Genomic DNA, 23,982 nt, shown 5'->3' on the forward strand with positions numbered 1-23,982 from the left:
AGAAGTGACTTATGCTTCAGGCAGAATGACATGCGCTTTCACTGGGTGGTTAATGTCATGGAATTTAAAATTAAGCAGTATAAATTTTATATCTTTTTTTTCACTTACTATTTTTGGCCCATAGCTGGAGAAGCTCAGGCCCTGTTATGTGAAAAGCTGAAGTGAATTTAGGATGATGATGTTAGTCACGTGGTAGCACATACCTAAATACTTTCAAGGTGGAGAGACATGAAAATTGGTTGTGTAGTAAGTTCTAGCTCAGCCTGGCTTACAAAATGAAACTTTGTCTCAAAGCAACAATAAGTGATAGAATTGTGGTAAGTTAACTTCATCAATCTAAAATAATATGACATTCCCAACAAAAGCCACTTTTAGTGCTTATGTTTTTCCTTGGTCTGTACATAAAATTTTAATAAAGAAAATAGGAGTGTAGGTTCTCTTTAAATTCCTTTAGTATTTTTTATCTGTAGCCAAAAGTCACATCTCTTCTGACTTAGAAGCATTTTTAACAGATTTAGATTTGCTATTCTCTCTACAGTATAGTAACTTTGGGCAAAATTCTGGTTTGAAAATACATAATAACAATTTCCACTTCTTAGAATGATTACATGTATATGAAGCAGAGTACTACTGTTCGGTGAGCATTACACATTTCTGAGCCTAGGAAGACATAATATACTTGCGTTTTTGTTTTTTGGGTTTTTTGTTGTTGTTGTTTTTATCAAGTGAAATTGTGCATTGGGCAGCGGAGTTCATACAGTTGTATGTGTTACACATTATAAGGGAGAAAAAAGTTCTACTGGAAATGGTGCCACATATGTATAGTCCCAACACTTGACAGATAGATGCAGAATCTGGAGTTGAAGGCCAGCCTCAGTTATACAAGTTTGAGACTAGTATGGGCTACATTAGATGCTGTGCCAGAAGGGTCTGTCATTCAAAGCATCCCGTTTCAGGTTGTTTTTTAATCTTGTCTATGAAACTTTTTCCAAAAGGTAAAATGGACATACAGGGTAGGAAATAAGCTGTACACTCAGATTAAATCTTTTTCCACTCCTGCAGGTGTTGTCATTATTGATGATCATCCTGAAGTAACTGTAATTGAAGACCCCCAGTCAAATCTGAACGATGATGGCTTTACTGAAGTTGTGTCTAAAAAACAGCAGAAGCGTTTACAGGACGAGGAACGTCGGAAAAAGGAAGAACAAGTTGTACAGGTTTCAGCTCATCATTTTATTGCTAGCTTTGTGTATTGATGTTCGTTACTTGTTAGCAAATGACCAAGGGTACTGTCTACTCATAAGTCATAAAGAGTTGTGATTATTTTCACACCTGGGAATTCGTGCCAGATCTTAAGTAGTTTTAAAATAAGATATAATTACTATAGCTTGCTGTTTTCCTTAAAACAGATGGTAGTTTATTTAATTCAACAATATATCTTACTTTTTACTAATTTGTTTATGGTAGAATTCAATGTATTTTAAATTATGTTGGAAATTTGAATGAACACAAGTGTCCTGAGCCAAAAGTAACTTACCTTTTTTTTCCCCTTTGATGAAGGTGTCAAATTTAATTTAAATTTTGTTATTTTATATTTTGGAGGGAAGAGTAAGCTCATATATAAAATTATTTTTGTTCATATTCTCCATACTATCTTGACTTCTTAAAGTTTATATTCTCATTAGTACCCTCACAGTGTCCAATTTAGAAAACTGAAATAGCTGAGTTAGCAGTAAGAAGTTCTAGAAACAATAGGAAGTAGAAATTTTTGCATATGTATACTGTTTCTTTGGGAAAATTAGTATCAAAATAAAAAATCTGTTTTTCTAAGGTATGGAGCAAAAAAAATATAGGTGAAAAAGGAAGAAATCAGACTTCTAAGCTTCCTCCAAGGTTTGCCAAAAAACAAGCTACTGGGACTCAGCAAGTACAAGCTCCACCCTCTGCGCCACTTCCAGTCTCTTCCTCAGCTCCAGTCCTAACATCCCCAGCAACTGCAGTTCCTGTGTCCACCCCAGCTCCAGTTCCCATTCAGGCCTCAGCCCCAGCTCCAGCTCCAACCTCAGCCTCAGCTCCTGTTCCAGCATCCACTTCATCTCCAGTCACAGTCTCTTCCTCATCCCAACCAGCAGTTCCAGCTCCAACTCCTATCCTGGCCTCAGCTTCAACTACAGTCTCCGTCCCTATCCTCACTTCAGCTTCAATTCCTATCCTTGCTTCAGCCCTAGCACCGGCTTCAGCTTCTTCTCCAACCCCAGCAGTCTCAGCAGCTGTACCATCTATTTCAACAGCAGCTGTCCCAGCCTCAGCCCCAACAGCCTCAGTTCCACTTGCCCCAGCCTCAGCTGTATCCACTGCCCCACCCCCGACCTCCACGATACAGACACAGACACAGACCCACAAACCTGTCCAGAGTCCACTTCCACCTTCAACACCATCTTCAAAGCAGCCACCACCTTCGATTAGACTACCTTCAGCTCAGACATCTAATGGCACAGAGTATGTAGCTACTGGGAAATCCATGCAGACTTCACAGTCACATAGCTCTCTAACAGCTGAGTTGTGGGATAACAAAGTGGCTGCTCCGGCTGTGCTAAATGACATTTCTAAAAAATGTAAGTATGCAACAGAAGTATGGGGTAGGAAAAGATAGAATTGCTGACATTTGTTTTATATCTTACTCAAATATTTAATTAAGGTTCTTCTCTCACCCATTTATTTTTTTCTTAGTAGGATGCAATAGTCTTTAGCTTCCTTTATTTTAGTAGCTTAGTGACCTTTACTTTATTTCTCTAAATAAGCAGTTAACGGGGTACTTTTTTACATTGACATTTTATATCGCCCTAATTAGAATAGCTGTTACCAGGAAGTGCCAGTTGAGGAAAGAGAAGAAACCCTGACACACAACTGGTAAATTAGCTCAGTCAATGTGAGCAGCAGTAAGAAGATTTTAAAAACAAAAACAAAAAATTGAATACCATAGGATCTGCATATTCCCTTCCTGGATGTAGATAGGAAGGTATTTAGATCAGCAGAGAAACGTGTACATTGATGTATGGACAAAAACAAAGTAATCAGCCCAGATGCCCATTAGATAAATTTATAATGATCTAGTATAATACAATGAAATTTTACCCAGCCCTAAAGAATGACTTAGGTCATTTACAGAGAAATGAATGGAAATGGAAATCAGCATTGTTAAAACAGTTAATTCACAAGAACAATTATTTATGTTTTTCTTCCTGTGAGCTCTAGGTTGAGTCTGGGTAGGGTGTCTGCACGGGTGAGAATAAAGATAAAGGAGGGAAGTAAAGTTAAAATAAAAAGGTTAAGGTTTTTCTCAAGTGGAATCTAGTTTGTGTGTAAGGATAGGGAAAGAGAACCTGTTAACATAACTAGAAAGAAGGGCAACATAATGAAATAAATGTAGAACACATGAAAGTGATAATAGTGATGTGTTTAAAAACAAAAAACAAAAAAACCCTTTCAATTGGTCTGCCTTTTGGGGAGTGAGCATTTAAGAAGCTCTTAGCCAGGCAGTGGTGGCACACACCCTTAATCCGAGCACTCAGGAGGCAGAGGCAGGTAGGTCTATAGAGCAAGTTCCAGGACATCTAGGGCTACACAAAGAAACCCTGTCTTGGGAGGGTGGGGGGATCTGAAGTAGGAAATTGTTTTTTTGTGTGATTGCATTTATAATAAAGGGTTGAATATACTAGACTTCAGCATCTAAATGGTCACATTTTCTCTGTCTTCTTTTTTAGTGGGTCCTATTAGTCCACCACAGCCACCATCAGTCAGTGCATGGAATAAGCCCTTAACATCATTTGGATCAGCAGCTTCATCAGAGGTAAGAATAGACTTACTAACATAAATAGAGAGTTGATGACATAGTTTTTTAAATAATTTCCAAAACTTCATTGTATTTAATTAGTACCTAGGGACCACTTAAACAGATTAAATTCATGCCCAGAATTTCTGCTCCATTGGGTTTGGGTTGGAAATTTAGTACATTTCTATCAAGGACCCAGATGATACTGATGATGCTATTCATCCATATTTACAGGCTGCTAAAGATTAAACATTGGTTTCATTCTAATACCCAGAAAGGACCTTGTAAAGAACATAATACAGTCACTATTTTCCAGGCTTGCCTCATATTCCTATCTAATAGGATAATGTTAAAAACTTACAGCTTACTGTTCTGTCATTTCTTAACAATCAGTATTGGTCAGTGGTTATTCATTAATGAATGAACATTTTATGAAGTATTTTTGATGTACCAGCTAGTCTCCTTTCTGAGTTTACAAGACTGGAACAGATAATAGAAGCAAAAGACCTCACAGGAGAAATCACGTGTTTAATCAAGATGATGGCAAAGAATTTTCCCAAAGTATGTGGAAGTAGCTTAAAGTGACCAAGATATTTTAAAGGCCAGGAGATTCTATTTATGTTTCATTTGATGGAAGATTTGGAGAAGATACAGAAAGTAGGTTATTCAAATAACTGAGAAAGTCAATTCCCAGTTCAGGGAATAGCAGTTATGAAAGCCATGAGACAAAAAACAAGTCTAATGGGACCCAGAGAGATGGCCCAGCTGTTAAGAGCACTGACTGCTCTTCTAGAGGTACTAGGTTCAATTCCCAGCATCCACATGGTGGCTCATAACCATCTGAAATGGGATCCAATGACTTCTAGTGTGTCTAAAAACAGCTACAGTGTAGTCCTATATATAAAACAAATAAATAAATCTTTTTTTTTTAAAGGTAAGGCAGGTCTGGTGTATTCAAAGTAGTTCAGGGAAGTCCAGCTGGCTGGAGTGACCTAAGAGAAGGAACAAAGTTTGGGGAAGTCTTAGGGGCTTTGGAAGCCATGGAGAACCATGAGGGTATGATGCAAAAGAGTGCCAGGGTATGAGTATACAGATTGTTCTGTTAAGAACTGTCTTATGGGTGAGCGAGCAAGGGTGTAAAGCTAACAATTGGTGTGAACAGGAAGGAAAAAAATTTCATTAGTTTGGAATAAACACAAATGGATTGTGATTAGGTATGAGGATAAGTTGATAGAGCTTCATTTGTTATTGCCTGGGTTTGAGTGCTTACTGCTCTTGCAAAGGACCCAAATTTGGCTCTAGCACTCACAGCAGGTGGATCAAGATGCTTAAGGGATCTGATGTCTCTGGCACCCGTTGGCACTGGTAGTCTCCGGCATACATTCCTTCCTGCACATACTAACAAACCAAAATTTAAATGGAAATGTCAGTTTGTAGTTAGGTATCACCGTGTATAGATCAAAGAGAGTTTGATTTGAAGATTTTACTTGCTAATTTATCAACATATCAGCATCCGTAGGGTTGGATGAAATTACCAAGATAAGATGAATTATGAGGATGCAAAAGGGGAAAAATCTAAACTAAGTATTAGCTCAGAGAAATGTGGGAGATGCCTTTTCCAGCTGATATGAGAAGTAACTGAGAAAAGAAGGGTGGATCGTTGTGTCCAATACTGCTGATAAAGCAAGTGGTACATATACTGAATTGGCAGTAGAAATTAATGCTGTAAGGCCCATTGCTGACGCTGACATGAAAACACATTAGCATAAAATTAAGAAAATATGAGTAGAGAGAGCTTCAAAGTGCAGTCATTCACTACATAGAATTTTGGTTGGAATATTACTTGAAAGCCATAAATGCCATGGTGTGCACATAGGTATTGTCTGGTGACATCACAGTAGTCTTGGTTTTAGTGTGCTATGATGCTTGCAGAACAGAACAATTTCCTTGTGATGTATTTCTCAGAATGTGTCTTGTTATGCAATATGATCACAGTTACACTGTAGGTCAGGGTGTGGGTGTTTTTCTGACATAGCAGGTCTGGAGTAGGCCTCATCAATTATTTTAGTATTAAAGTTCTCTGGGAAATTCTTTTTATAAACCAGGAGTCACTGTGCATCCTGTTTGAGCCTTTATTTAATATGAATTACATTAGTTAATTTGGTTTTGATTGGCATTTTTTATGATTCTTAATAGAGTGCATTTCTTGCAAAGTCAGTTGATTCATGCTGATTTGAAGTGAACAGTATGCAAATTTTGTTTTGTTTTCTGACTGCAGAAATTTTCCTACAGGCATCCTAAAACGATATGTATCTTTGATAGTTTTTTCATTATCCTCATATTCTTTGCAACTTCCAGCTTTTTAAGTTAATAAAATTGACATTTCAGACAGTGGCAAGAATTTTCTGATTGCTTTCTGTGAGTACGAATGCGTACATGTGTGCACGTGGAGATTAGGGATCATCCTAGCATATCTGTCATTCCTTGGGATTTTCAGAAAAATCAGAAAGCTATTTATTGTAGAAGTTAACAGCTTAAAAGGCCAGTGGAGCCAGAGCACAGCCACTCCTGAACAGTGATAGAAGTTAGCGTGTGCTAGGCTAGATGCATGAAGCAGTTAGAGTGAACTTAGTTTTGTTCGTAGCAAAGCAAAAACAAAAAACAAAGATGGAAACAAAATCCAAATGTGCTTTAGTCTAAGAAATAAGTTGCTATTTCCTATTATTTCTGGCTTACTATTGGTGTCTACTGGTATTTATTCCTTTCCAATAAGTCTCTCCATCTAGCATTCTTCTATCTTAGCTCTTAATGGTCCCTCTAAGTTTTCATTTTATGTAATAATCAATGAGGTTGCCTAGCACAAAGAATGTGTTCAGAAAATTAGCTTCTTAATTGTTGACTCGTGAGTATGTATATAATTTCCCAGTCACACAGTACTTGGTTGAGGTTTTTATTTCTAAGTTACTATCAAAGCAAACTTATAAGAACCTTTGGCCATTTATAAGTTAAATTTAAAGTTGTTTTAATGATGACATAACTGGAAGCTTTTCTTGGTTTTTCTCAACACAAAACTAGGACTTTGAACACTTAAGCTGAAGTCTCAGTTAATATGTAGAATTGCTTTAAACTTCTGTTGTACTTTTTTATATGTGTCACTGCATACATTTTTCAGTCAAGTCTGAACTTTGTTTACTGTGATATACCAAGTGTTAAAACATTATTTTATTAGGGAACAAGAAATGGTCAAGAAAATGGTGTTGAAATTGGAATTGACACAATTCAGTTTGGTGCTCCAGCCTCAAACGGGAATGAAAATGAAGTGGTTCCTGTGCTTTCAGAGAAACCAACTGACAAAGTTCCTGAGCCTAAAGAGCAGCGTCAGAAACAGCCTCGGGCAGGGCCCATTAAAGCTCAGAAGGTAAGCACTATTCTTTAGGTAGATGTGATTCTGGAATGGACATATTTCTCTAAAATTTAAGTTTTTAATAAATCTTTCATTATGATGTATTTTATCATAATGTTGATTTTTAGCTTCCAGACTTGAGTCTGGTAGAAAACAAAGAACATAAACCTGGTCCCATTGGAAAGGAACGATCATTGAAAAATAGAAAAGTGAAGGATGCCCAACAGGTTGAGCAGGAAGGACAAGAGAAACCAAGCCCAGCTGTGGTCAGAAGCACAGATCCTGGAACAGCAAAAGAAACCAAAGCAGTCTCAGAAATGTCTGCTGAAATAGGAGCAATGATCTCAGTATCATCTCCAGAATATGGCACTGATTCGAAGGTAGGTGTACACTGGCCATTTACTTGATGCACAAGCGAGGTCCAAAATGAGTGACAGGAACATCAGTAATGTACTTTTTATGCTGAACATTTGATTATAATGTGGTTGTATCAAGCCCTTTTTGGTGGCTTTTTGTTGTTGTTTGGTTTTGTTTCTGGTTTTGTTTGTTTTTGGAGTTGGTTTCTTTATGTAGCCCCAGCTAGCTGTCTTGGAACTTGTTCTGTGGGCCTGGCTAGTCTCTAACTCAGATCCACCTGCCTCTGCCTACGGAGAGCTGGTATTACCACCACCTGGCATACAACAAACTTATTTTGTGATGTTTTATCATATGATATAAATGTCTCTGCAAAAGGTTACATTTTTGCAGAAGTTTTTCTGTATTTTGCTGAATGGCTTAAATAGAAAAGTAAAAGATCAGAATTCTTTCCCTTCAGTTTGTAAGCATTTCAAAGTTGCTGTTGTCTGGTGTAGCTTTATTTTGCCTTTTACTATAATTCTAAACTTACAGTGAGACACACTTGGAACAAATCACTCTTTCTGGGGTTGAACACTTAAGTATTGACTTGGTTTTGGTTGCTACATTGAATGAAAATGCTCTCTTGTATCTGTGGATTCAGGATCCATGAATTTAAATCTGGATCAAAATTATTCTCCCTCAAAAATTGGAGGTGTTTGTTTTGGGTTTTTGTTTGTCTTCATTAAATTATAACATCTGTGGCAGAACATTTCACTGTATTGCATGCTATTAGTGATGTAGAGAAAAATACTATAATTTTTTTATGTAAGACTTAAGCATCCACATCTCTGTAGGCCCAGTATGTAAGTAGATGTGCTTAGAAAGTCAGTTAAGTGACTAGAAACAAATACTTGTACTCATTTGTGAATATAACTCACAGAAATATTTAGTTCTGTTGATAGCCTTCTACCTGATGCTGTGAGTATACATTTTAAAAATGCATAAAAGTCTAACAGTAGTTGAGATGTTGTCCTCTGAAGGTAGTTCCATGCTCTTAGCATACTGTTAGTTGGTGGATTGAAATTTTAGGGCGTAGTGGTCTATTACCTGCTTCCAAACAGCTTTACTTCTATTAGACTGTCATAAAGTGACTTATAAATTCAGCTTTGTTTTCTGTTACTCCTCCACAGGAGTCTGTAACAGACTACACTACACCTTCCTCTTCTCTGCCTAACACTGTGGCTTCTAATAATGCAAAGATGGAGGATACTTTGGTTAATAATGTAAGTAATCAATCAGAGATTTAGCAGGTTTGGATAGGAACCTGACTCATCTTATACATTGCTGTATGTTGAGCACACTGTTGTGAACAATTTTTGACTCTTAACAAGGAATGAGTTGATAGTAAGTTTGTATTTTGAGCAGTATATAAATACACCTACTTTAAAAATTATATTTAGGCCTCCCTTTTCTCCCTTCCCTTCCCCTCCACAGGGGAGCTTTCAAAGACTTGTGCTGGGACTTGATTTGTATCAGCACTCATCCTATTAACCTAGTTGGGTAAAAGGTTGTGGGTTCATCCTTACATGCTATAATTAGTTTTATTTGGTTGGGTAATTTTGTTCACAAATAAGACTTTAGGATTCAATGGAGCCATACTCATTTAAGGTCAGTAGAATAAAAGAAACTGGGTAGGGGGTGTTTTGTTTTGTTTTGTTTTTTAATTTTAAAAAAAAAGTATTTTCAAATTGAAGTACATAGACCTGGCCTTGCCAACATTGGTTTTTATGGAAATTGAGCTATAATATGGACATATATTTTCCATAATTTCTTAAATTATCTAATATTAATTGATACTAAGTTGTAGCAGATAAAGCCTTAGTTTTCTAGAGCCACCAGATTATAATTGGATGCTTTAAGTCAGTACAGTTTATCATTTTGCCTAGTTGAGTACAGATGAAAACACTAGTCTAAGATAACTTGCTATGGCTTCATGCACAGCATAATTGTGACATTTTTAGAGTTTCTTGTATGGCTCTAGCTTTTGAGAATAAATAGGGGAAATTTTGGTCATCTGATCTCCTTTTTGAATTTAAGCTGATGTAATCAAAAGCTATCATATTCAAATGATGATTGTTCTTTCCAGGAATATTTTTATAGCTATAAAAGATTTCTTCAAAAGGACTTTATCGTTTTCAGTATAAAAATCTTGATTGTTGTTTCATATTTTTCCCTCATGCTGTCTCTGTCCCTCTGGCATCAAGTATGTAGAATTTTAGAGAGGTGAGCTACTTTAGGGGTGAGTTGATCAAACTTGTACATAGCTGAGGAATAGGAATGGAAAGAGTCAGTTGTGCTTGATGTTGAGCTGATTAGCTTGTCTAGTGTTTAAAACTCAGAGGACTGCTTCATGCCCCAAAACCTGAAATAATCCACCACCACTACCACCTTTGTGAAGAGAATTTCTGTATATTAGGAAACATAGAAGAAAGCCTTTGTTGAATTCCACTGCTAGCTTATCTGTAATGCTACAATAAAGTATATGCTTTAATTGTGCTGCCTTTTCTCATTTTAAAATATTTATAAAATGTTACTTAGGCTCTAGACTTGAAGCATTTTTGTCATTGAAAAGTACATATGCAAATGAGCACTCTGCACTCCTGAGGCCAGTTAGCATATGACCTTGTACACTGGCAGATAGAAGGAAGAGGGCATGTAGTCTCATGCATAGGTCTATATTTGCTTATTAGAAGTATATCTAAGGCATCTGAATGGAAAAAACAAAATTTAGATTAGGAAGTATTGTAAATTTAGTATAGATGACATCAATGTTGTTTCCTTGGGCCAAAAGTGGATTCTGTGGCAACTGTGAGGTCTTCCACGGGAAAAAGTTTTAAGGCCTTTTGTGGTGTCTTTTCATAAGTCTATTGGAAGCTACCATTTTATAATGCACAACTTTTGTCTTTAAAAATACATATCTTAGGTTTATTTTGGTTGAAACTTCATATAGGCTTCTTTTTTAAAATGTATATGTGTATATGTATGAGTTTGAGTGCGTTTATGTGCACAGCTTGCATGCATAAGCCCCCAGAGCCAAAGAAAACATGTTAGACAACACTTGAAATGTACTGTGGTGAATCACCAAGAACAGAATCTGGGTCCTTTGAAAAAGCAGTGTAAGCACTCTGAACCACTTTTAAAATAAATACCTCCACTTGTGTTATCTAGTATTAAAATTATTGTGTATTCTGAATTTCCCACAGAGTTAAGTACAGATGACTTATTATGATTTAAGTGGTGTCAAGATTTACTTTAAAATCTTTGTTAGGTATTACATGTTTTGACAGATCTCTATTAAATATGTAGTCAAAAGTATCTCAAAATGATCTTCTTAAAAACTGAAAGCATCCTAGCCATTATTCCCTGAATAACTGAGTGAGTCATTAGAAGCAAACATAAACAATGTACAGAATAAGGTTACAACATCCAGGGACTGTAAGGTGGGAATAGTTCATACCATCTTACAGTTTCTAACAGTGTGTCTTTTATATAGTAGAACACTTTGGTGTGATGAAGTAAGGGTATATTTCATACTTTGCTCCAGAGGTTACCTCTGCTTTTTGAATCTAGTTATAAGGCTTATTAGGGAAGAGGTTTGCACTGCTATGTTAAGTACTAAAGAGAGGAACCTGTACATACTCCATATATGCTGAAAGTTATATTTGTTAGAACTTTAGTGCATAGAGTATGGCTCTTTGATCAGTAGCAGGATCACCACCCCACCCCCGCCCCGAGGAATTTGTTTAAAATGCAAGCTTTCAGGTCAAGTAAAAAGAGTGCTTGCTCCCTTGAGTAGTGTGTACTTTATAAGTAAGACAAGTTCTTTCCTGGTAATTTGTATATAGCCAAGTAGATAGTGTTTCTCTTCAGAACTTTAACTATTGGCCTCTGTAAGCATTGTAACTTAAGTAATCAGGTACTCCTTTTTGGACTGATGGGGCTTTTGTAGCATACTTAGATTGTGATATGTTGCCTGCCTTTTCAGGTGCCCCTGCCCAACACCCTTCCCCTCCCTAAGAGGGAGACTATACAACAAAGCTCCAGCCTAACTTCAGTTCCTCCCACTACTTTCAGCCTGACCTTCAAGGTATGTACAACATTCATCTCTAAGGCTCCTTAATTACTGCATGCAAGAATCACAAATTCACAATAGTAGTTTCTCTTTATTTTTATTTATATACTTTAGTGACATCAGATTATACCTTAAAAATCATGTTAGCGTTTAACACTGCTTGGTGATGACAAGGTCTATTGTGCTTGTGCATTTTGTCATAAAAATAGGATCACAGCTTATGATAAGTCATTTGTAAATTGAATGGATGCAGGGATATTTTACGAGAAGACTATTAACATAGGCATACCTTATAAGCAAAACTTAGAATTTATGGTTTGAAATACTAAAGTTGAAAGTTGGGACCTCACATTTGAGGCAAGTACATTCCCACCACATCCCAGTCCTTTGTTTACTTAGAAACAGCCTCATTAAGTAGCCCAGGCTGGCTTTTACTTTATGGTCCTTCTGTATGGGCATTATTGCCAATATGTTATATATATATTGCTAGTTTTAGTATTCTTATACAGTACTATAACCCCAAAATGTCAGGTTACTGTTCCAGTGGTTACCATACTTTATTAAGTTCCCCAGCAAGATGTTTTGTTTTGATTTACAGTTATTATCAACAGATTTTAATGAAGATCAAAAACTGGCATTTTCTAGATAATTTATTTTATCTCAGAAGGAATCTCCTAATTAATCAAAAATGATGTCTTCAAACTTTCTTCTCATCACATTAATTATGGAGAATCCAAACTTAAAATAAGACTGGATACACATCAGCAAAGCCACTCTTCCGTCAGAAGTTAGGCAGAAACATCAGCTATTCTTTAAGGGATGAAGGTGATATCACAGACCTCTGGCTGTGGGTTCCATCATTCAGAACAAGTAATGAAAAACTCAGCTAAAACACCAGAGTACATACCCTGAATAAGAGCTCAAAATAGAGGGCAGTACAGGAGCAGAGAGGTCCCTGTGTGGGTGCTCGCCTAGGACTTAGGAAGGATCTTACAAATTGGGGAATGAGGTTGGGGTTCCAGTCCCACCCTACCCTCCACAGCTTTTATTTTAAAGCAAAATGCACTTGAATAGCATAGTGAGTGTGAGAAATACCTATTTGTTCTTGAATATAGAAAAGTCATACAATTTGAGTGTTTAATTGGTGGTCTGCATAGATGAAGTGATGAGTAGTGTGGTTTTTTAAAAGGGAAATGATGAAATATTTATTAAGGTGGTTAAAAATTTAGAAATTGCCAGGCAATGGCAGGCAAGTCTCTGAGTATGAGGCTAGTTTGGTCCACAGAATGAGTTCTAGGACAGCCAAGACTATACAGAGAAACCCTATCTTTAACAACCCAATCCACCCACCCCCACCTCCTAAAAAACCTCATAAAAACAAATTAGGAATTGGTATTTAGGGCTGGAGAGATGTCTCCACAGTTAAGAGCACTGACTGCTCTTCCACAGTTAAGAGTACTGAGTTCAATTTCCAGCAACCACATGGTGACTCACAACCATCTGTAATGGGATCCGATCGCTTCTGGTGTGTCTGAAGACAGTGATGGTATACTCATATAAAATAAATAAATCTTTTTTCAAAATGGTATTTAAAGGGTTAATAAACATGTTTGTTAGTGGTATTAAAGACATTACCTAGGAAAAATTCTGCCTTACAAATCATCTTAAAGATTATCTTGGGCTTACCTTTCATCACAATATTTTTTCTGGAAATACTGAGAACCTTACTGCCTCCATATATAGTGGAATCTCGCTCTGCTCTCCAATTCAGAAATCAATGGATACATAAATATTCAACATTTAAACAATGACTGGTCTAAATTGAAGAGAAAATGAAGAACTGTGTCTGAAATTTTAATATTAAAAGGGGAAATTGATTAAGAAATAGGTGAAGTGACATCTGTGTAAATCTCTGGGCTTCAGTGATTATGGCAGGAGTCAGTGTTCAAAGTCATCTTTCAGTACACAGTGAGTTTAAGACCAGTCTGTGCCACATTGAAACTGTGATAGCAAACTAGAGAACGTGTATGTCTTAGTGTTGTTATCCCAATTATTACAATTGTAAATACATTGTTTTGAATTATATTTACCAAATATTGCCTTTTTGTGTTTAGTTTTTAAAATGTAGCAGGTAAAAAAATTTAATTGCTTGTGAAACAGGCATTATTGTTATCTGAAAGTTAGTGGACACTTCTCCATTTTAAAGTTCTAATTCTGTCTTTTAAAGCATAACCAGGGCTACAAATATATATGGCTAAGACAGTAACTGTTACATCCCCATGTGCCTTTGAGAAGTATTGGTTTAAAAAGAAGGAACAAAGGGAGCCATGTTTCCTAAGGCACTTTCTGATAACAGGCAGATTGTTAAGTCTGTCCCAGGGAGGAGACAATCTTTTTTGTTACACCAGTGGGAAGTGGGGCCATTTGTTTTTTGATAAGTGCTTTAGCTATGGCTCAATAATATTTCCCAAAGCTTTCAGTAAGTTCTGTTTTAAAACAATAAGAAAGAACCCTTTGGGTAGAAAGCTTGAAAACTACCAGGCTGACACTATTTGGAATCTCCATACTGGAGTGAAGAGGAAGTGGTCTGTTGATTTTCTTATTTGTTTTTTACTTTGTTTGCTCTAACAGATGTCTATTTTATTGCAGATGGAGTCTGCACGGAAGGCATGGGAAAATTCTCCAAATCTAAGGGAAAAGGGGTCCCCAGTCACTTCTACAGCACCTCCAATCGTGAGTGGCGTCAGCAGTAGTGCCAGTGGACCAAGCACTGCCAATTACAGCTCGTTTTCCAGTGCATCAGTGCCTCAGATCCCAGTTGCGTCGGTCACTCCTACAGCGTCGCTGTCAGGTAAAAATAGTTTATGAAAACTCTCTTCTCTTACCTGTCCCTTTGTTTATGTCTTAGAATTTTAAGGGGACTATTTTATTGGTTGCTTAGTAGGAAAGATTTTGCCAAATCTTTCTTCATTGAGAAAAATCCTGTCTTCCAAATCTTTCTATTTTTCCAAAAAATAGAAAATATTTTTTGTATTTCAGATTTTTTGTTGTCACTTTTACTATACCTGAGCAATTAAACACAGTTCAGAATATAAATTCCCACAGCTTTTAAATGATTTTATTTCAGTATGTCTGATTTAAAGGTATCAATGGAATAAGTTCTATTTTCTAATAAGTGGTAGTGTTTCTGCTGTGGTGCCTGGGAACTTAGTCACAGACTGGAGTTAGAGGAAACTCATTCCTTACTTACAGTTTTGTGCAGCTGCTGACTTAGAAGCTTTGTAGTTCTTTAAAGAATGACAAATGTTTCCAAATGCTTATCTTGTAGAGTAGTACATCCCTTTTACTTTACCTATTACTTAACCATGTTGCTTCTATTTAAAAACTAATTTTATTTCAGGTGTTTACAATATTCCCTGATGTTTCCATTGTAGTGGAAGACACCTTTCCAGTAGATTAAAAATGCACCTTGTACAGAATTTGTTTGCTCTATTTATTTGGTGATTACAACGTTGCTTTTTTTCAAACTTGTCCAGTCATTCCTCACTGCCCAGTTTTTAGACTAGCTTGAACTCCTCTACTTTAGTGGGAGTTGGTATAAAATAGGAGATTGGTAGGGTGAGTTGAAAAGTTCCACAGTCTTTCTTTGGAATCCGGTGACCTATTTTCAGGTCAAGCTGATTAATAGTCCCCAGTATATTGTTGAGCATACAGTGACAAGGATACTTCATACTGGTATGATTCCCTTTTTTCCCCCCTCTTCCCTTTTCAAGACAAAATCACCTGTATTCCTGGAGCTCTGTAGGTGAGAATAAGACCTACCTACACCTCCTGAGTATGGAGGTCACAGGAACATGGCTGCCACATCCCTGAGACACTAACTCCCTCGAACATGTTTGATCTTGGTTGCTTGAAGACTTAATATAGATACGACCTGTGAAACCCATAGAATCAAATGACATAATAGGTATGAAGAGTAACTGCTGTATTTTCCTCCTTTCTTCATATACAGGAGCTGGTACTTACACTACCTCTTCCTTGAGTACAAAATCTACAACCACATCCGACCCTCCTAATATTTGTAAAGTAAAACCTCAGCAATTACAGACCAGCAGCATACCTTCTGCAAGTCATTTTTCACAGTTGAGCTGCATGCCTTCCCTCATTGCACAGCAACAGCAGAGTCCACAAGTTTATGTGTCTCAGTCGGCAGCAGGTAATATTTCTAGGGTTGGTTATAGGAATTCAGAAAATGAACAGTTGTTTCTTCTCATGGCATTTTTAATGCTTAGGTTTTTATTTTTGTTTTGTTTTGATTCTTCCCAAATGTACTTCCCTATGTTTGAATCTTTTTCATCCATGACAAGAATTCTGGGACTTTTAGAAGGTGTGGGTGTGTGTGTCTGTCTGTCTCCATTTTTATCTTCTACATTTCTTACAAGTTAGTGAATATTCTGCTGTTTCACTAAAATCACCAAACTTTGTTACTTGAAAGATAATAAATAATGAAGTTCTTGGTAGAGCAAACAAGAATAACACTATAATGGTGACTGTTCCGATTGTCACCTAAAAGTACCACCAATACCATCTATGCGTAATATCTAAAGATACTGTGTTACTAGTAATTCATAAAGCACATGAATCCACAGTTCTTTTAAGAATCTTCTAAGGCTTGTATACTAATCTATATTGACTATATTATAGATGGGTATCTTGATTCCTGTCTGCATCAAAATTGCTTGTTGAAAACATGTAAAAATATATTTATTAAAATCCATACGAAACATTATTAACTAAATGCTAGTTGGCTTCAATGTTGGCCTGTTCTACTCTGTAGTTTAATATTGGAATGGACTTGCTGTTTCAGTGGTCAGATTTATTTCTTATGTGAAATGTTACCAGTATGTAGCTAATTGAGACTATATGAGAGCATTTATTTTGTATTGCCCAGTAGCACCAAATTTACAATGTTTTATTCACATGTACTTTTCTACTAGAAGTTTTATATTTTTTTAAATTTAACTTTTTCAGTGACTATTTTCAGAATGTTCACATTTGAAATCAGCTAGAAATGTTTTTGTTTTTTTTTTTTTTTTTTTTTTTTTTTTTTTTTTTTTAACTGCTACAAGTCACTTGGTTTACTACTTGGAAAATTTGAAATTTAGATAATACTCTTTGTTTTTTTTCCCTGATGTTCTAGCTCAAATCCCAGCCTTCTATATGGATACAAGTCATTTATTCAATACCCAGCATGCGAGATTGGCTCCACCATCCCTGGCTCAGCAGCAGGGCTTCCAACCTGGTCTCTCACAGGTGAACATCCTTGACACGTGTATTTCTTGACATTTCTATGGCTTTTCTATCTTGGGCTTTAGTATTAAATTTACTTAAGTTAAAATCCACCTTGAATTACCCTGGTTAGGCTGTTAGCAGAACTTGGAGAAATTTCTAATTCCCATAATACCAGAGCTTAATGTACCAATGCGCAGTAAGTCATAGGTTAAAAACAAAATTGTTTATTAAGCATTGCTAATATATACTTAAATCTTATTTTTATGTCTGGAGTTTTGATTTTATTTTCCCAATCTTATGATTTGTCTATATGAAGCTTGTGACTATTTATTACATGGGTTTTTGTTTGTTTGTTTGTTTTGTTTGCATTGCAGCCAACATCTGTTCAACAGATTCCAATTCCTATTTATGCCCCACTGCAAGGGCAGCATCAAGCCCAGCTGAGTTTGGGGGCTGGGCCTGCTGTTTCCCAGGCTCAAGAATTATTCAGTTCTTCAATTCAACCATATAGGTAAATTGCCTTAAAAGTTGTTTCTGTTAATTGCTAATAAAACAGTTGAAGATTATGCAGTATCTAGTGCTATGTCCTTTTCCCCAAACTATTATTATATTATGAAAGTGCGTATAATATATTTTTTCAAGCCTGTGCCTGATGATTTCAACTATGCCTTAATTTCTTTTGTTCTACTTTGTTCAGATAGAATTTTCATAACCTGTGAGCTGTAATAATTAGAGTTATTTTATCTAGGCATGGTAACTCACACTTACGAGTCCCGGTTCTTGGGAAGCAGAGGCAGAAGGATCATTTTGTGTTCAAGGCCAGCTGGGTTGTAAAGTGAAATCCTTCTCAAAGCAATTAAACAAGAGACTTTCTTCCATACTGGTCTCAAGACTATATGTGTAATGTGACCAAAGAGAAAACCAAGTTTGACTCTCAGTTTTGTAGAGAACATGTAAAGTGTAAATAATTATCATAATTAAAAGGTAACATGTAGACTATTCATTGCCACGAGTGAGCTTTTCCCTCAAACTTTTGCATTTGGAGTTCTGTTGCAAACAGGAGTTAATCTTGAAACAAGTGGTCAGACCTTGTCTTTCCTACCTAATTACTGATTTAAGAGTACTTGGTTATTTGGGACATGAGATTTTCACATTGTAAATAAAATTAATGTATAACATGACCTTCTCCTGCTTAATACTTTCTGTAGATCACAGCCAGCCTTTATGCAGAGCAGTCTTTCCCAGCCTTCTGTGGTCCTCTCTGGTACAGCTATCCACAACTTCCCAGCAGTCCAGCACCAGGAACTTGCCAAGGCACAACCAGGTCTTGCCTTTCAGCAGACTTCAAATACTCAGCCCATCCCTATACTATATGAACATCAACTGGGGCAGGCATCGGGGCTAGGAAGTTCTCAGCTGATTGATACACATCTTCTTCAGGTAAGACTGCTTTCTTGTGGTGTTCTTATTGGGTTTTTTAATCTAGATTCTTTTAGGCTCATAATTATAACTTAAAAGGGGGGGGGGAATCTGTGTGAGGTAAATATTAAAAGATATAATGGGGGTTAAAGAAACACAAAAGATCTTCCTTTATGTTGTTTCTGGCTTTTCGAAGCAGGGTTTCTCTGTGTAGACCATGCTGTTCTCCGAACTCAAGAGGTCCACCTGCTTCTGTCTCTCAAGTGCTGGGTTGAAGGTGTACACCACCATGCCCAGCTATGATGTTCCATTTTAAGATGATAATGTTGATACAAATTGCATGGGACTTGTTTCTCAGTTTTTAGTCTGTTTTTTTGTAAATCTTCCTAGGCAAGAGCAAATCTTACTCAAGCCTCAAATCTTTACTCTGGACAAGTACAGCAGCCTGGTCAGACGAATTTTTATAACACTGCCCAGTCACCAAGTGCTCTCCAGCAGGTAAACTATGGCATGGTAAATTTCCTCAATTTTCTATATATTCTTTGTATTGTTTTGTTGTTATTTTGACGTTTGCATGAACATTTTCAAATTCACACTGAAATGCCGTGGGAATCCTATTAGGTCTATTGGAAGTGAAAGGTGACTCCTTGACTCCTATAGCAGCTTCTCCTTACTGTACTTTCACCTCTAATTCATTCTGGGTTTCCATGTAATGGTTTATAAGAAAGTAATCTGTGAATATGGAAGTTTGGGAATCGTTTATTAAAAATATAATGCATGATATGGTCATTAGTGTTTGGGGTGAACAAAGAACTCTGGGGTAGTTGATACGATGCAGCAGAGTAGCACTGAGAGCAGTCAGCACCTGAGATGCATGGGTGTGTAAGACAGAGATATTGGTGCAGGGACCTTGAGCTATTTCAGTGTATAGTTTCTGGTATTTGATTTGAGCTCTCGGTATCCTCAGAGTTTGTGACCGTTTGAGTTATACAGCTTCTACAGTTAACATGCACAGAATTGTAAATCTTGACCTTCCTGTGATAACAAACCCTCCAAATACCACATTTCTCCAGACCTGTGCCTGGGGAACACACAACAGTGTGTGTGTGTGTGTGTGTGTGTGTGTGTGTGTGTGTGTGTGTGTGTGGTGTTGTTGTTGTTGTTGTTGTTGTTGTTGTTGACACACCTCTAATACAAGAACCAGATATAGGTAGGGCTGAGTGGAGGGGTGTGGTAGTTCATACCTTTAATCTTATCATTTAAAAGACAAGCAAACAAATCTCTTGAGTTCAAACCAGTCAGGACTACATAGTGAGAACCTGTCTTAAAGAGCTAGTTACTTACCTGAAAGATTCGTATATACTGTATATTCGAAAATATTTTACTTTACATTTTAATTAAAAATTATTTGAAGATCTCTGTTAGTATATATGTAGATACACATACACTGTAATTACAAATAGTTTCTTTTGTTTCTTTTTCTAGGTTACAGTACCTTTACCAGCATCCCAGCTTTCCTTGACTAATTTTGGATCTACAGGACAACCTCTGATTGCCTTGCCTCAGACGCTTCAGCCCCAGCTACAGCACACAACCCCACAAGCACAGGCACAGAGCTTGAGCCGTCCTGCCCAAGTGAGCCAGCCTTTCCGAGGGTTGATCCCTGCTGGAGCACAGCATGGCATGATGGCGCCCACGGGGAAAGTGAGTGAGCTTTGGTTTGTGCACATGAGGCTGTACAGCTGGTGGGAATCAGATAATAGATGTGTTAGATCTGTGTTGGAAGGGCTTTAAGATGGCTCTTGGGGTAAAGTCACCAGCTGCCAAGACCCAGTACCAAGAAACCACATGAAAGGAGGAGAGAACTGATAATTCAGAAATTGGCCTTCATACTGAGGGTGAAGAAGTGTGCACACACTAGTACATAAGGCAGAACTTATAAATCAAACATCAGTGTTTACAACCCCACAGAAAACCTCAAGCGAATAAACGTGTGCTTTTGTTTTTCTTGCCTCATTATTTGCTACTTTTCATACATTTCCTAGGTTTGTGTCTAATAACAAAGAATTCCGTTTTTTATGGAGACACTAGAATTACATAATCTCTCCAGACTTATCAGTCGGCTTGGCCCCTTGGCTATAGTAAAGTTTTGGGTTTTTTTTTTTTTTTAAATCACTTTATAGTTACACATCACATATAGGACATGAAGCACAACATATTGCTGCCAGAATTAGAGGAATGTTAACTTTATTGTGTTGTTTTTTTTTTTTTTTTTTCTTTTTTTCTTTTTTTCTTTTTCTTCACAGATGTCTGAAATGGAACTAAAGGCCTTTGGGAGTGGCATTGATATCAAACCAGGAACACCTCCAATTGGTGGTCGGAGTACCACACCAACATCTAGTCCATTCAGGTAAGGTGGACATTTAAATTTGCTCAGGAAACTACATAATAATTTAATTTTTAAAATTTAGTTGTTAAAACCCTTAAGGTGTTAACCAATCCTACGTTAAGTAGGAGTTATTGAGACATTTATTTTGCTCATTTTATCTAAAATGTTAACACTTTAAGGACATTTTGTTAATATAAGTAATATAGGAACTCTCTTACCTTTGCTGCTCCTAATAGCATTACTGTGTTCAGCCACTAAATATGATGAAAATCCAAAAGTAAATACCTTTAAAATCTAACAGCATTGTTTACCTGGCACTACTCTACTAACCAGTGACTTCTTTTCCAAGGGCTACATCAACAAGTCCAAACAGCCAGTCTAGCAAAATGAACAGCATTGTTTATCAGAAACAGTTCCAGTCAGCCCCTGCCACAGTGAGAATGGCACAGCCGTTTCCTGCACAGTTTGCACCCCAGGTAGGCAGATCCGAGGGGGAGTGAGTGCAGTGCTTGTAAATGATGGCTAATCCTACTAAGGGTGTGGCTTTGTAATCATAACAAGGGTGAGCAGTTACTGTGTGTGTTCACCTTTGAGTGAATACTTGTCTGGGTTTAAATGTGGATGTATGATAACTCCAACATAAAGAGACAGGTCCAATAACTGTTAGTATTAAAGCAGACATTAGAAATGCTCAAGATTCCCCACACAGCTCTGACAGTAAGTCCCCTTCCATGTGTCTTTTTGGAAGAAGTTTGATTTTCAGTGAAGGGTCCCAGTGCTTAAGTTTTCCAGGCCCACAGTTGAGTTTTGTTTTTATGAACCTGCACAGTTAAAGTAAGATCTTTTTTAGGATGTTTTAAATAATGTGTAGGTATGTGTGTCTCTCCTCCCCTTGCCAAATCATATTGAAGATTGGTTAAGATTAGTAACTCACAGACTAAAATTGGTTCCTAAGGAACACATTTGTTGAGTTGCTGTAACCATACCTTCAGATTGTGTTTAGTATAGTAGTGTGCTTTTCTACAGTTATCCCTTTCTGTCTCCCCTTAGAGTTTCCATCTGAAGTGCCATGGCATGCTTTGCCTAATTTTTCTGTTAAACTTTATAAGCATGGCCCATTTATTCTTTGTCCCTATTAATGGAATGGCACGATCCAAAAACTTACTGGCAGAATGGGCACAGATTTACTCTGGGATAAGCCAACCTGGTCTAGGTGGCTCTTTTTTTCTTTTTTTTTTTTTCCTTTATTTTTTTTCCTTTTTTTCTTTTTCCTTTTTTCTTTTTTCTTTTTCTTTTTTTTTTTTTTTTTAACAGTTCAATGTTGTATGTTTTGTTTTTTTCACTCAGATTCTCTCTCAGCCTAACCTGGTCCCTCCATTGGTAAGAGCCCCACATACTAACACCTTCCCAGCGCCTGTACAGAGGCCACCAATGGCACTGGCCAGTCAGATGCCTCCTCCGCTGACCACAGGCCTCATGAGCCATGCTCGTTTGCCACATGTAGCCAGGGGTCCTTGTGGATCACTATCTGGAGTCAGAGGTAATCAGGCCCAGGCTGCGTTGAAGGCTGAACAAGATATGAAGGTTAGTACAGTGTTGCTGGCCAACAGAGCAAGAGTCTGTCTCTGAATCCTGTCTAAATGCCTCTGGCCCATAGCCATGTATTCAGGCATTTGTTGTCTTCACCAGACTTAACCAAGCTAACTGCTTTTATTTGTCCCAGATTCCCAGTTTTTGTTTTGTTTTGTTTTGTTTTTCCTCCCTTTCATCCTTACCTTTTCCTCCTTTTTATGATCCGCCCCCCCCTTGCCTCTATAGTCAGAAAACAAATTAACATTTTAAACTACATTCAAATGGATTGCTTATAAAATAAGTATTTGAGGGAGATCTGAGTTTGGATGCAGTATTTTTAAATATTAAAAAAAGTGATATGGATTGTTTATTACCCTGTTTTATTTCCCCCCCCCCTTTTTTTTTTCTTTCCTCCCTACCCTCCCTCCCCCACCTAACTTATATAATCATGATTATGTGAACTCTGGAATGGGTAAGACATGTTAGTGACCTTGATTTTTTTTTTTTTTTTTTTTTTTTTTTATTTCTTCAGAAATCATTTGAGTAATTTTCATCTTAAACTTTCCACATCCTTTTTTTGCCTGCCACCTGCAGTGGCTATATTCCAGAAAGCAATTATAAATGAAGAACTTAGAAAAGCACTTTGGGATCCTTCGTGGTAAAAGGCACAAATAAACCTGGGTTTGCCGAGGCCACTAGGAGTCTGTGTGGGGACAGTTCTCAGTATAATTCCTGCCCGTCTGCCTGTACAACCAGTTGAGTTTGCTTCTGTAGTTCCTTTAGGGTTGACTTTAAGAAACTTAGCAGTTTTACTTGGTTTTTTTCACTGCATAGATTAGACTAGAACAGAGAAAAGCCTAGTGCTTACGAGCAGGGGAATGTGCACAGTGTTAGAAACTTACTTACCGAAGTCCTTTTGTACTTATAAAGCTGAGTAATCCAACTCAGAGGGTACCCTTTAGGAGCCCCCCTATGTCATCTTACTCAGTTTTGTTAGGCTGTGTGCCTAGAGTCTCCATCTGTTACTACTAAAAAGTACTACCACCAAAAGCTTTGCAGATTGTATAGCCTTCCGATCCTGGCTAATTGCCGCTTGATTTCTAAGCATTCTTATGTTAAAAATGACATTAGAACGTAATAATATTAATGGGGTGGGATAGTATAAAGTTTTTAAATTGTTTTAGATTTTTAGATAGTATAGGTTTACCTATAGAACATGAAGGAGTTCTTGCGGTTTTGTTTTGTTTTTTGTTGTGTGCAAAAGGAATAGAAAGTTAAGTTTATAGTACAGTACTGTAATTTACAGATTAACGTAAGTAAATTCTTTGGAGCACATTGTCATTGAAACTGAGACTATTTACCAGCTCAGAATGTGGTAGGAGCTATCAGAACTTAGTGATCGAGTGAAGTTGTAGTTACTAATTTCTGATGCTCTTCCCCTGCAGAAGAGAGCTGTGGGAAGAGGACTCAGCCACAAGACATTTGGTCCTAGGTGTTGGTAATACCACAATATAAGTGCTTCCTTTTCATTTTATTGTAGACCACATATTGATAACTAGAAGTTTTAAGTGTTACATTACATGTATGTTTTCAGATTTTGCAAGCAG

The 23,982-nt window shown here is 37.1% G+C and overlaps 1 protein-coding gene across 12 annotated transcripts in view; it reads left to right on the forward strand.

Annotated features, from left to right (window-relative positions):
- PRRC2C (proline rich coiled-coil 2C) overlaps positions 1–23,982 on the forward strand; it is a 66,483-nt gene that overhangs the window by 40,364 nt on the left and 2,137 nt on the right. For 4 of the 12 annotated variants that reach the window (XM_080935290.1, XM_080935294.1, XM_080935297.1 and 1 more), the window contains exons 18-34: positions 1,063–1,217; positions 1,832–2,615; positions 3,765–3,850; positions 7,062–7,250; positions 7,364–7,615; positions 8,762–8,854; positions 11,617–11,718; positions 14,353–14,554; positions 15,716–15,919; positions 16,904–17,016; positions 17,370–17,506; positions 18,204–18,435; positions 18,805–18,927; positions 19,900–20,118; positions 20,721–20,824; positions 21,153–21,279; positions 22,151–22,387. In XM_080935290.1, coding sequence (XP_080791416.1) covers positions 1,063–1,217; positions 1,832–2,615; positions 3,765–3,850; positions 7,062–7,250; positions 7,364–7,615; positions 8,762–8,854; positions 11,617–11,718; positions 14,353–14,554; positions 15,716–15,919; positions 16,904–17,016; positions 17,370–17,506; positions 18,204–18,435; positions 18,805–18,927; positions 19,900–20,118; positions 20,721–20,824; positions 21,153–21,279; positions 22,151–22,387 — 3,359 coding nt within the window. Of the gene's footprint in view, positions 1–1,062; positions 1,218–1,831; positions 2,616–3,764; positions 3,851–7,061; positions 7,251–7,363; positions 7,616–8,761; positions 8,855–11,616; positions 11,719–14,352; positions 14,555–15,715; positions 15,920–16,903; positions 17,017–17,369; positions 17,507–18,203; positions 18,436–18,804; positions 18,928–19,899; positions 20,119–20,720; positions 20,825–21,152; positions 21,280–22,150; positions 22,388–23,820; positions 23,874–23,982 lie in introns of all 12 variants that reach the window. The other 8 variants (XM_080935296.1, XM_080935298.1, XM_080935299.1 and 5 more) reach the window with 6 other exon arrangements.

The sequence above is a fragment of the Micromys minutus genome, assembly GCF_963924665.1.
Source record: "Micromys minutus genome assembly, chromosome: 1".
NCBI lineage: Eukaryota > Metazoa > Chordata > Mammalia > Rodentia > Muridae > Micromys > Micromys minutus.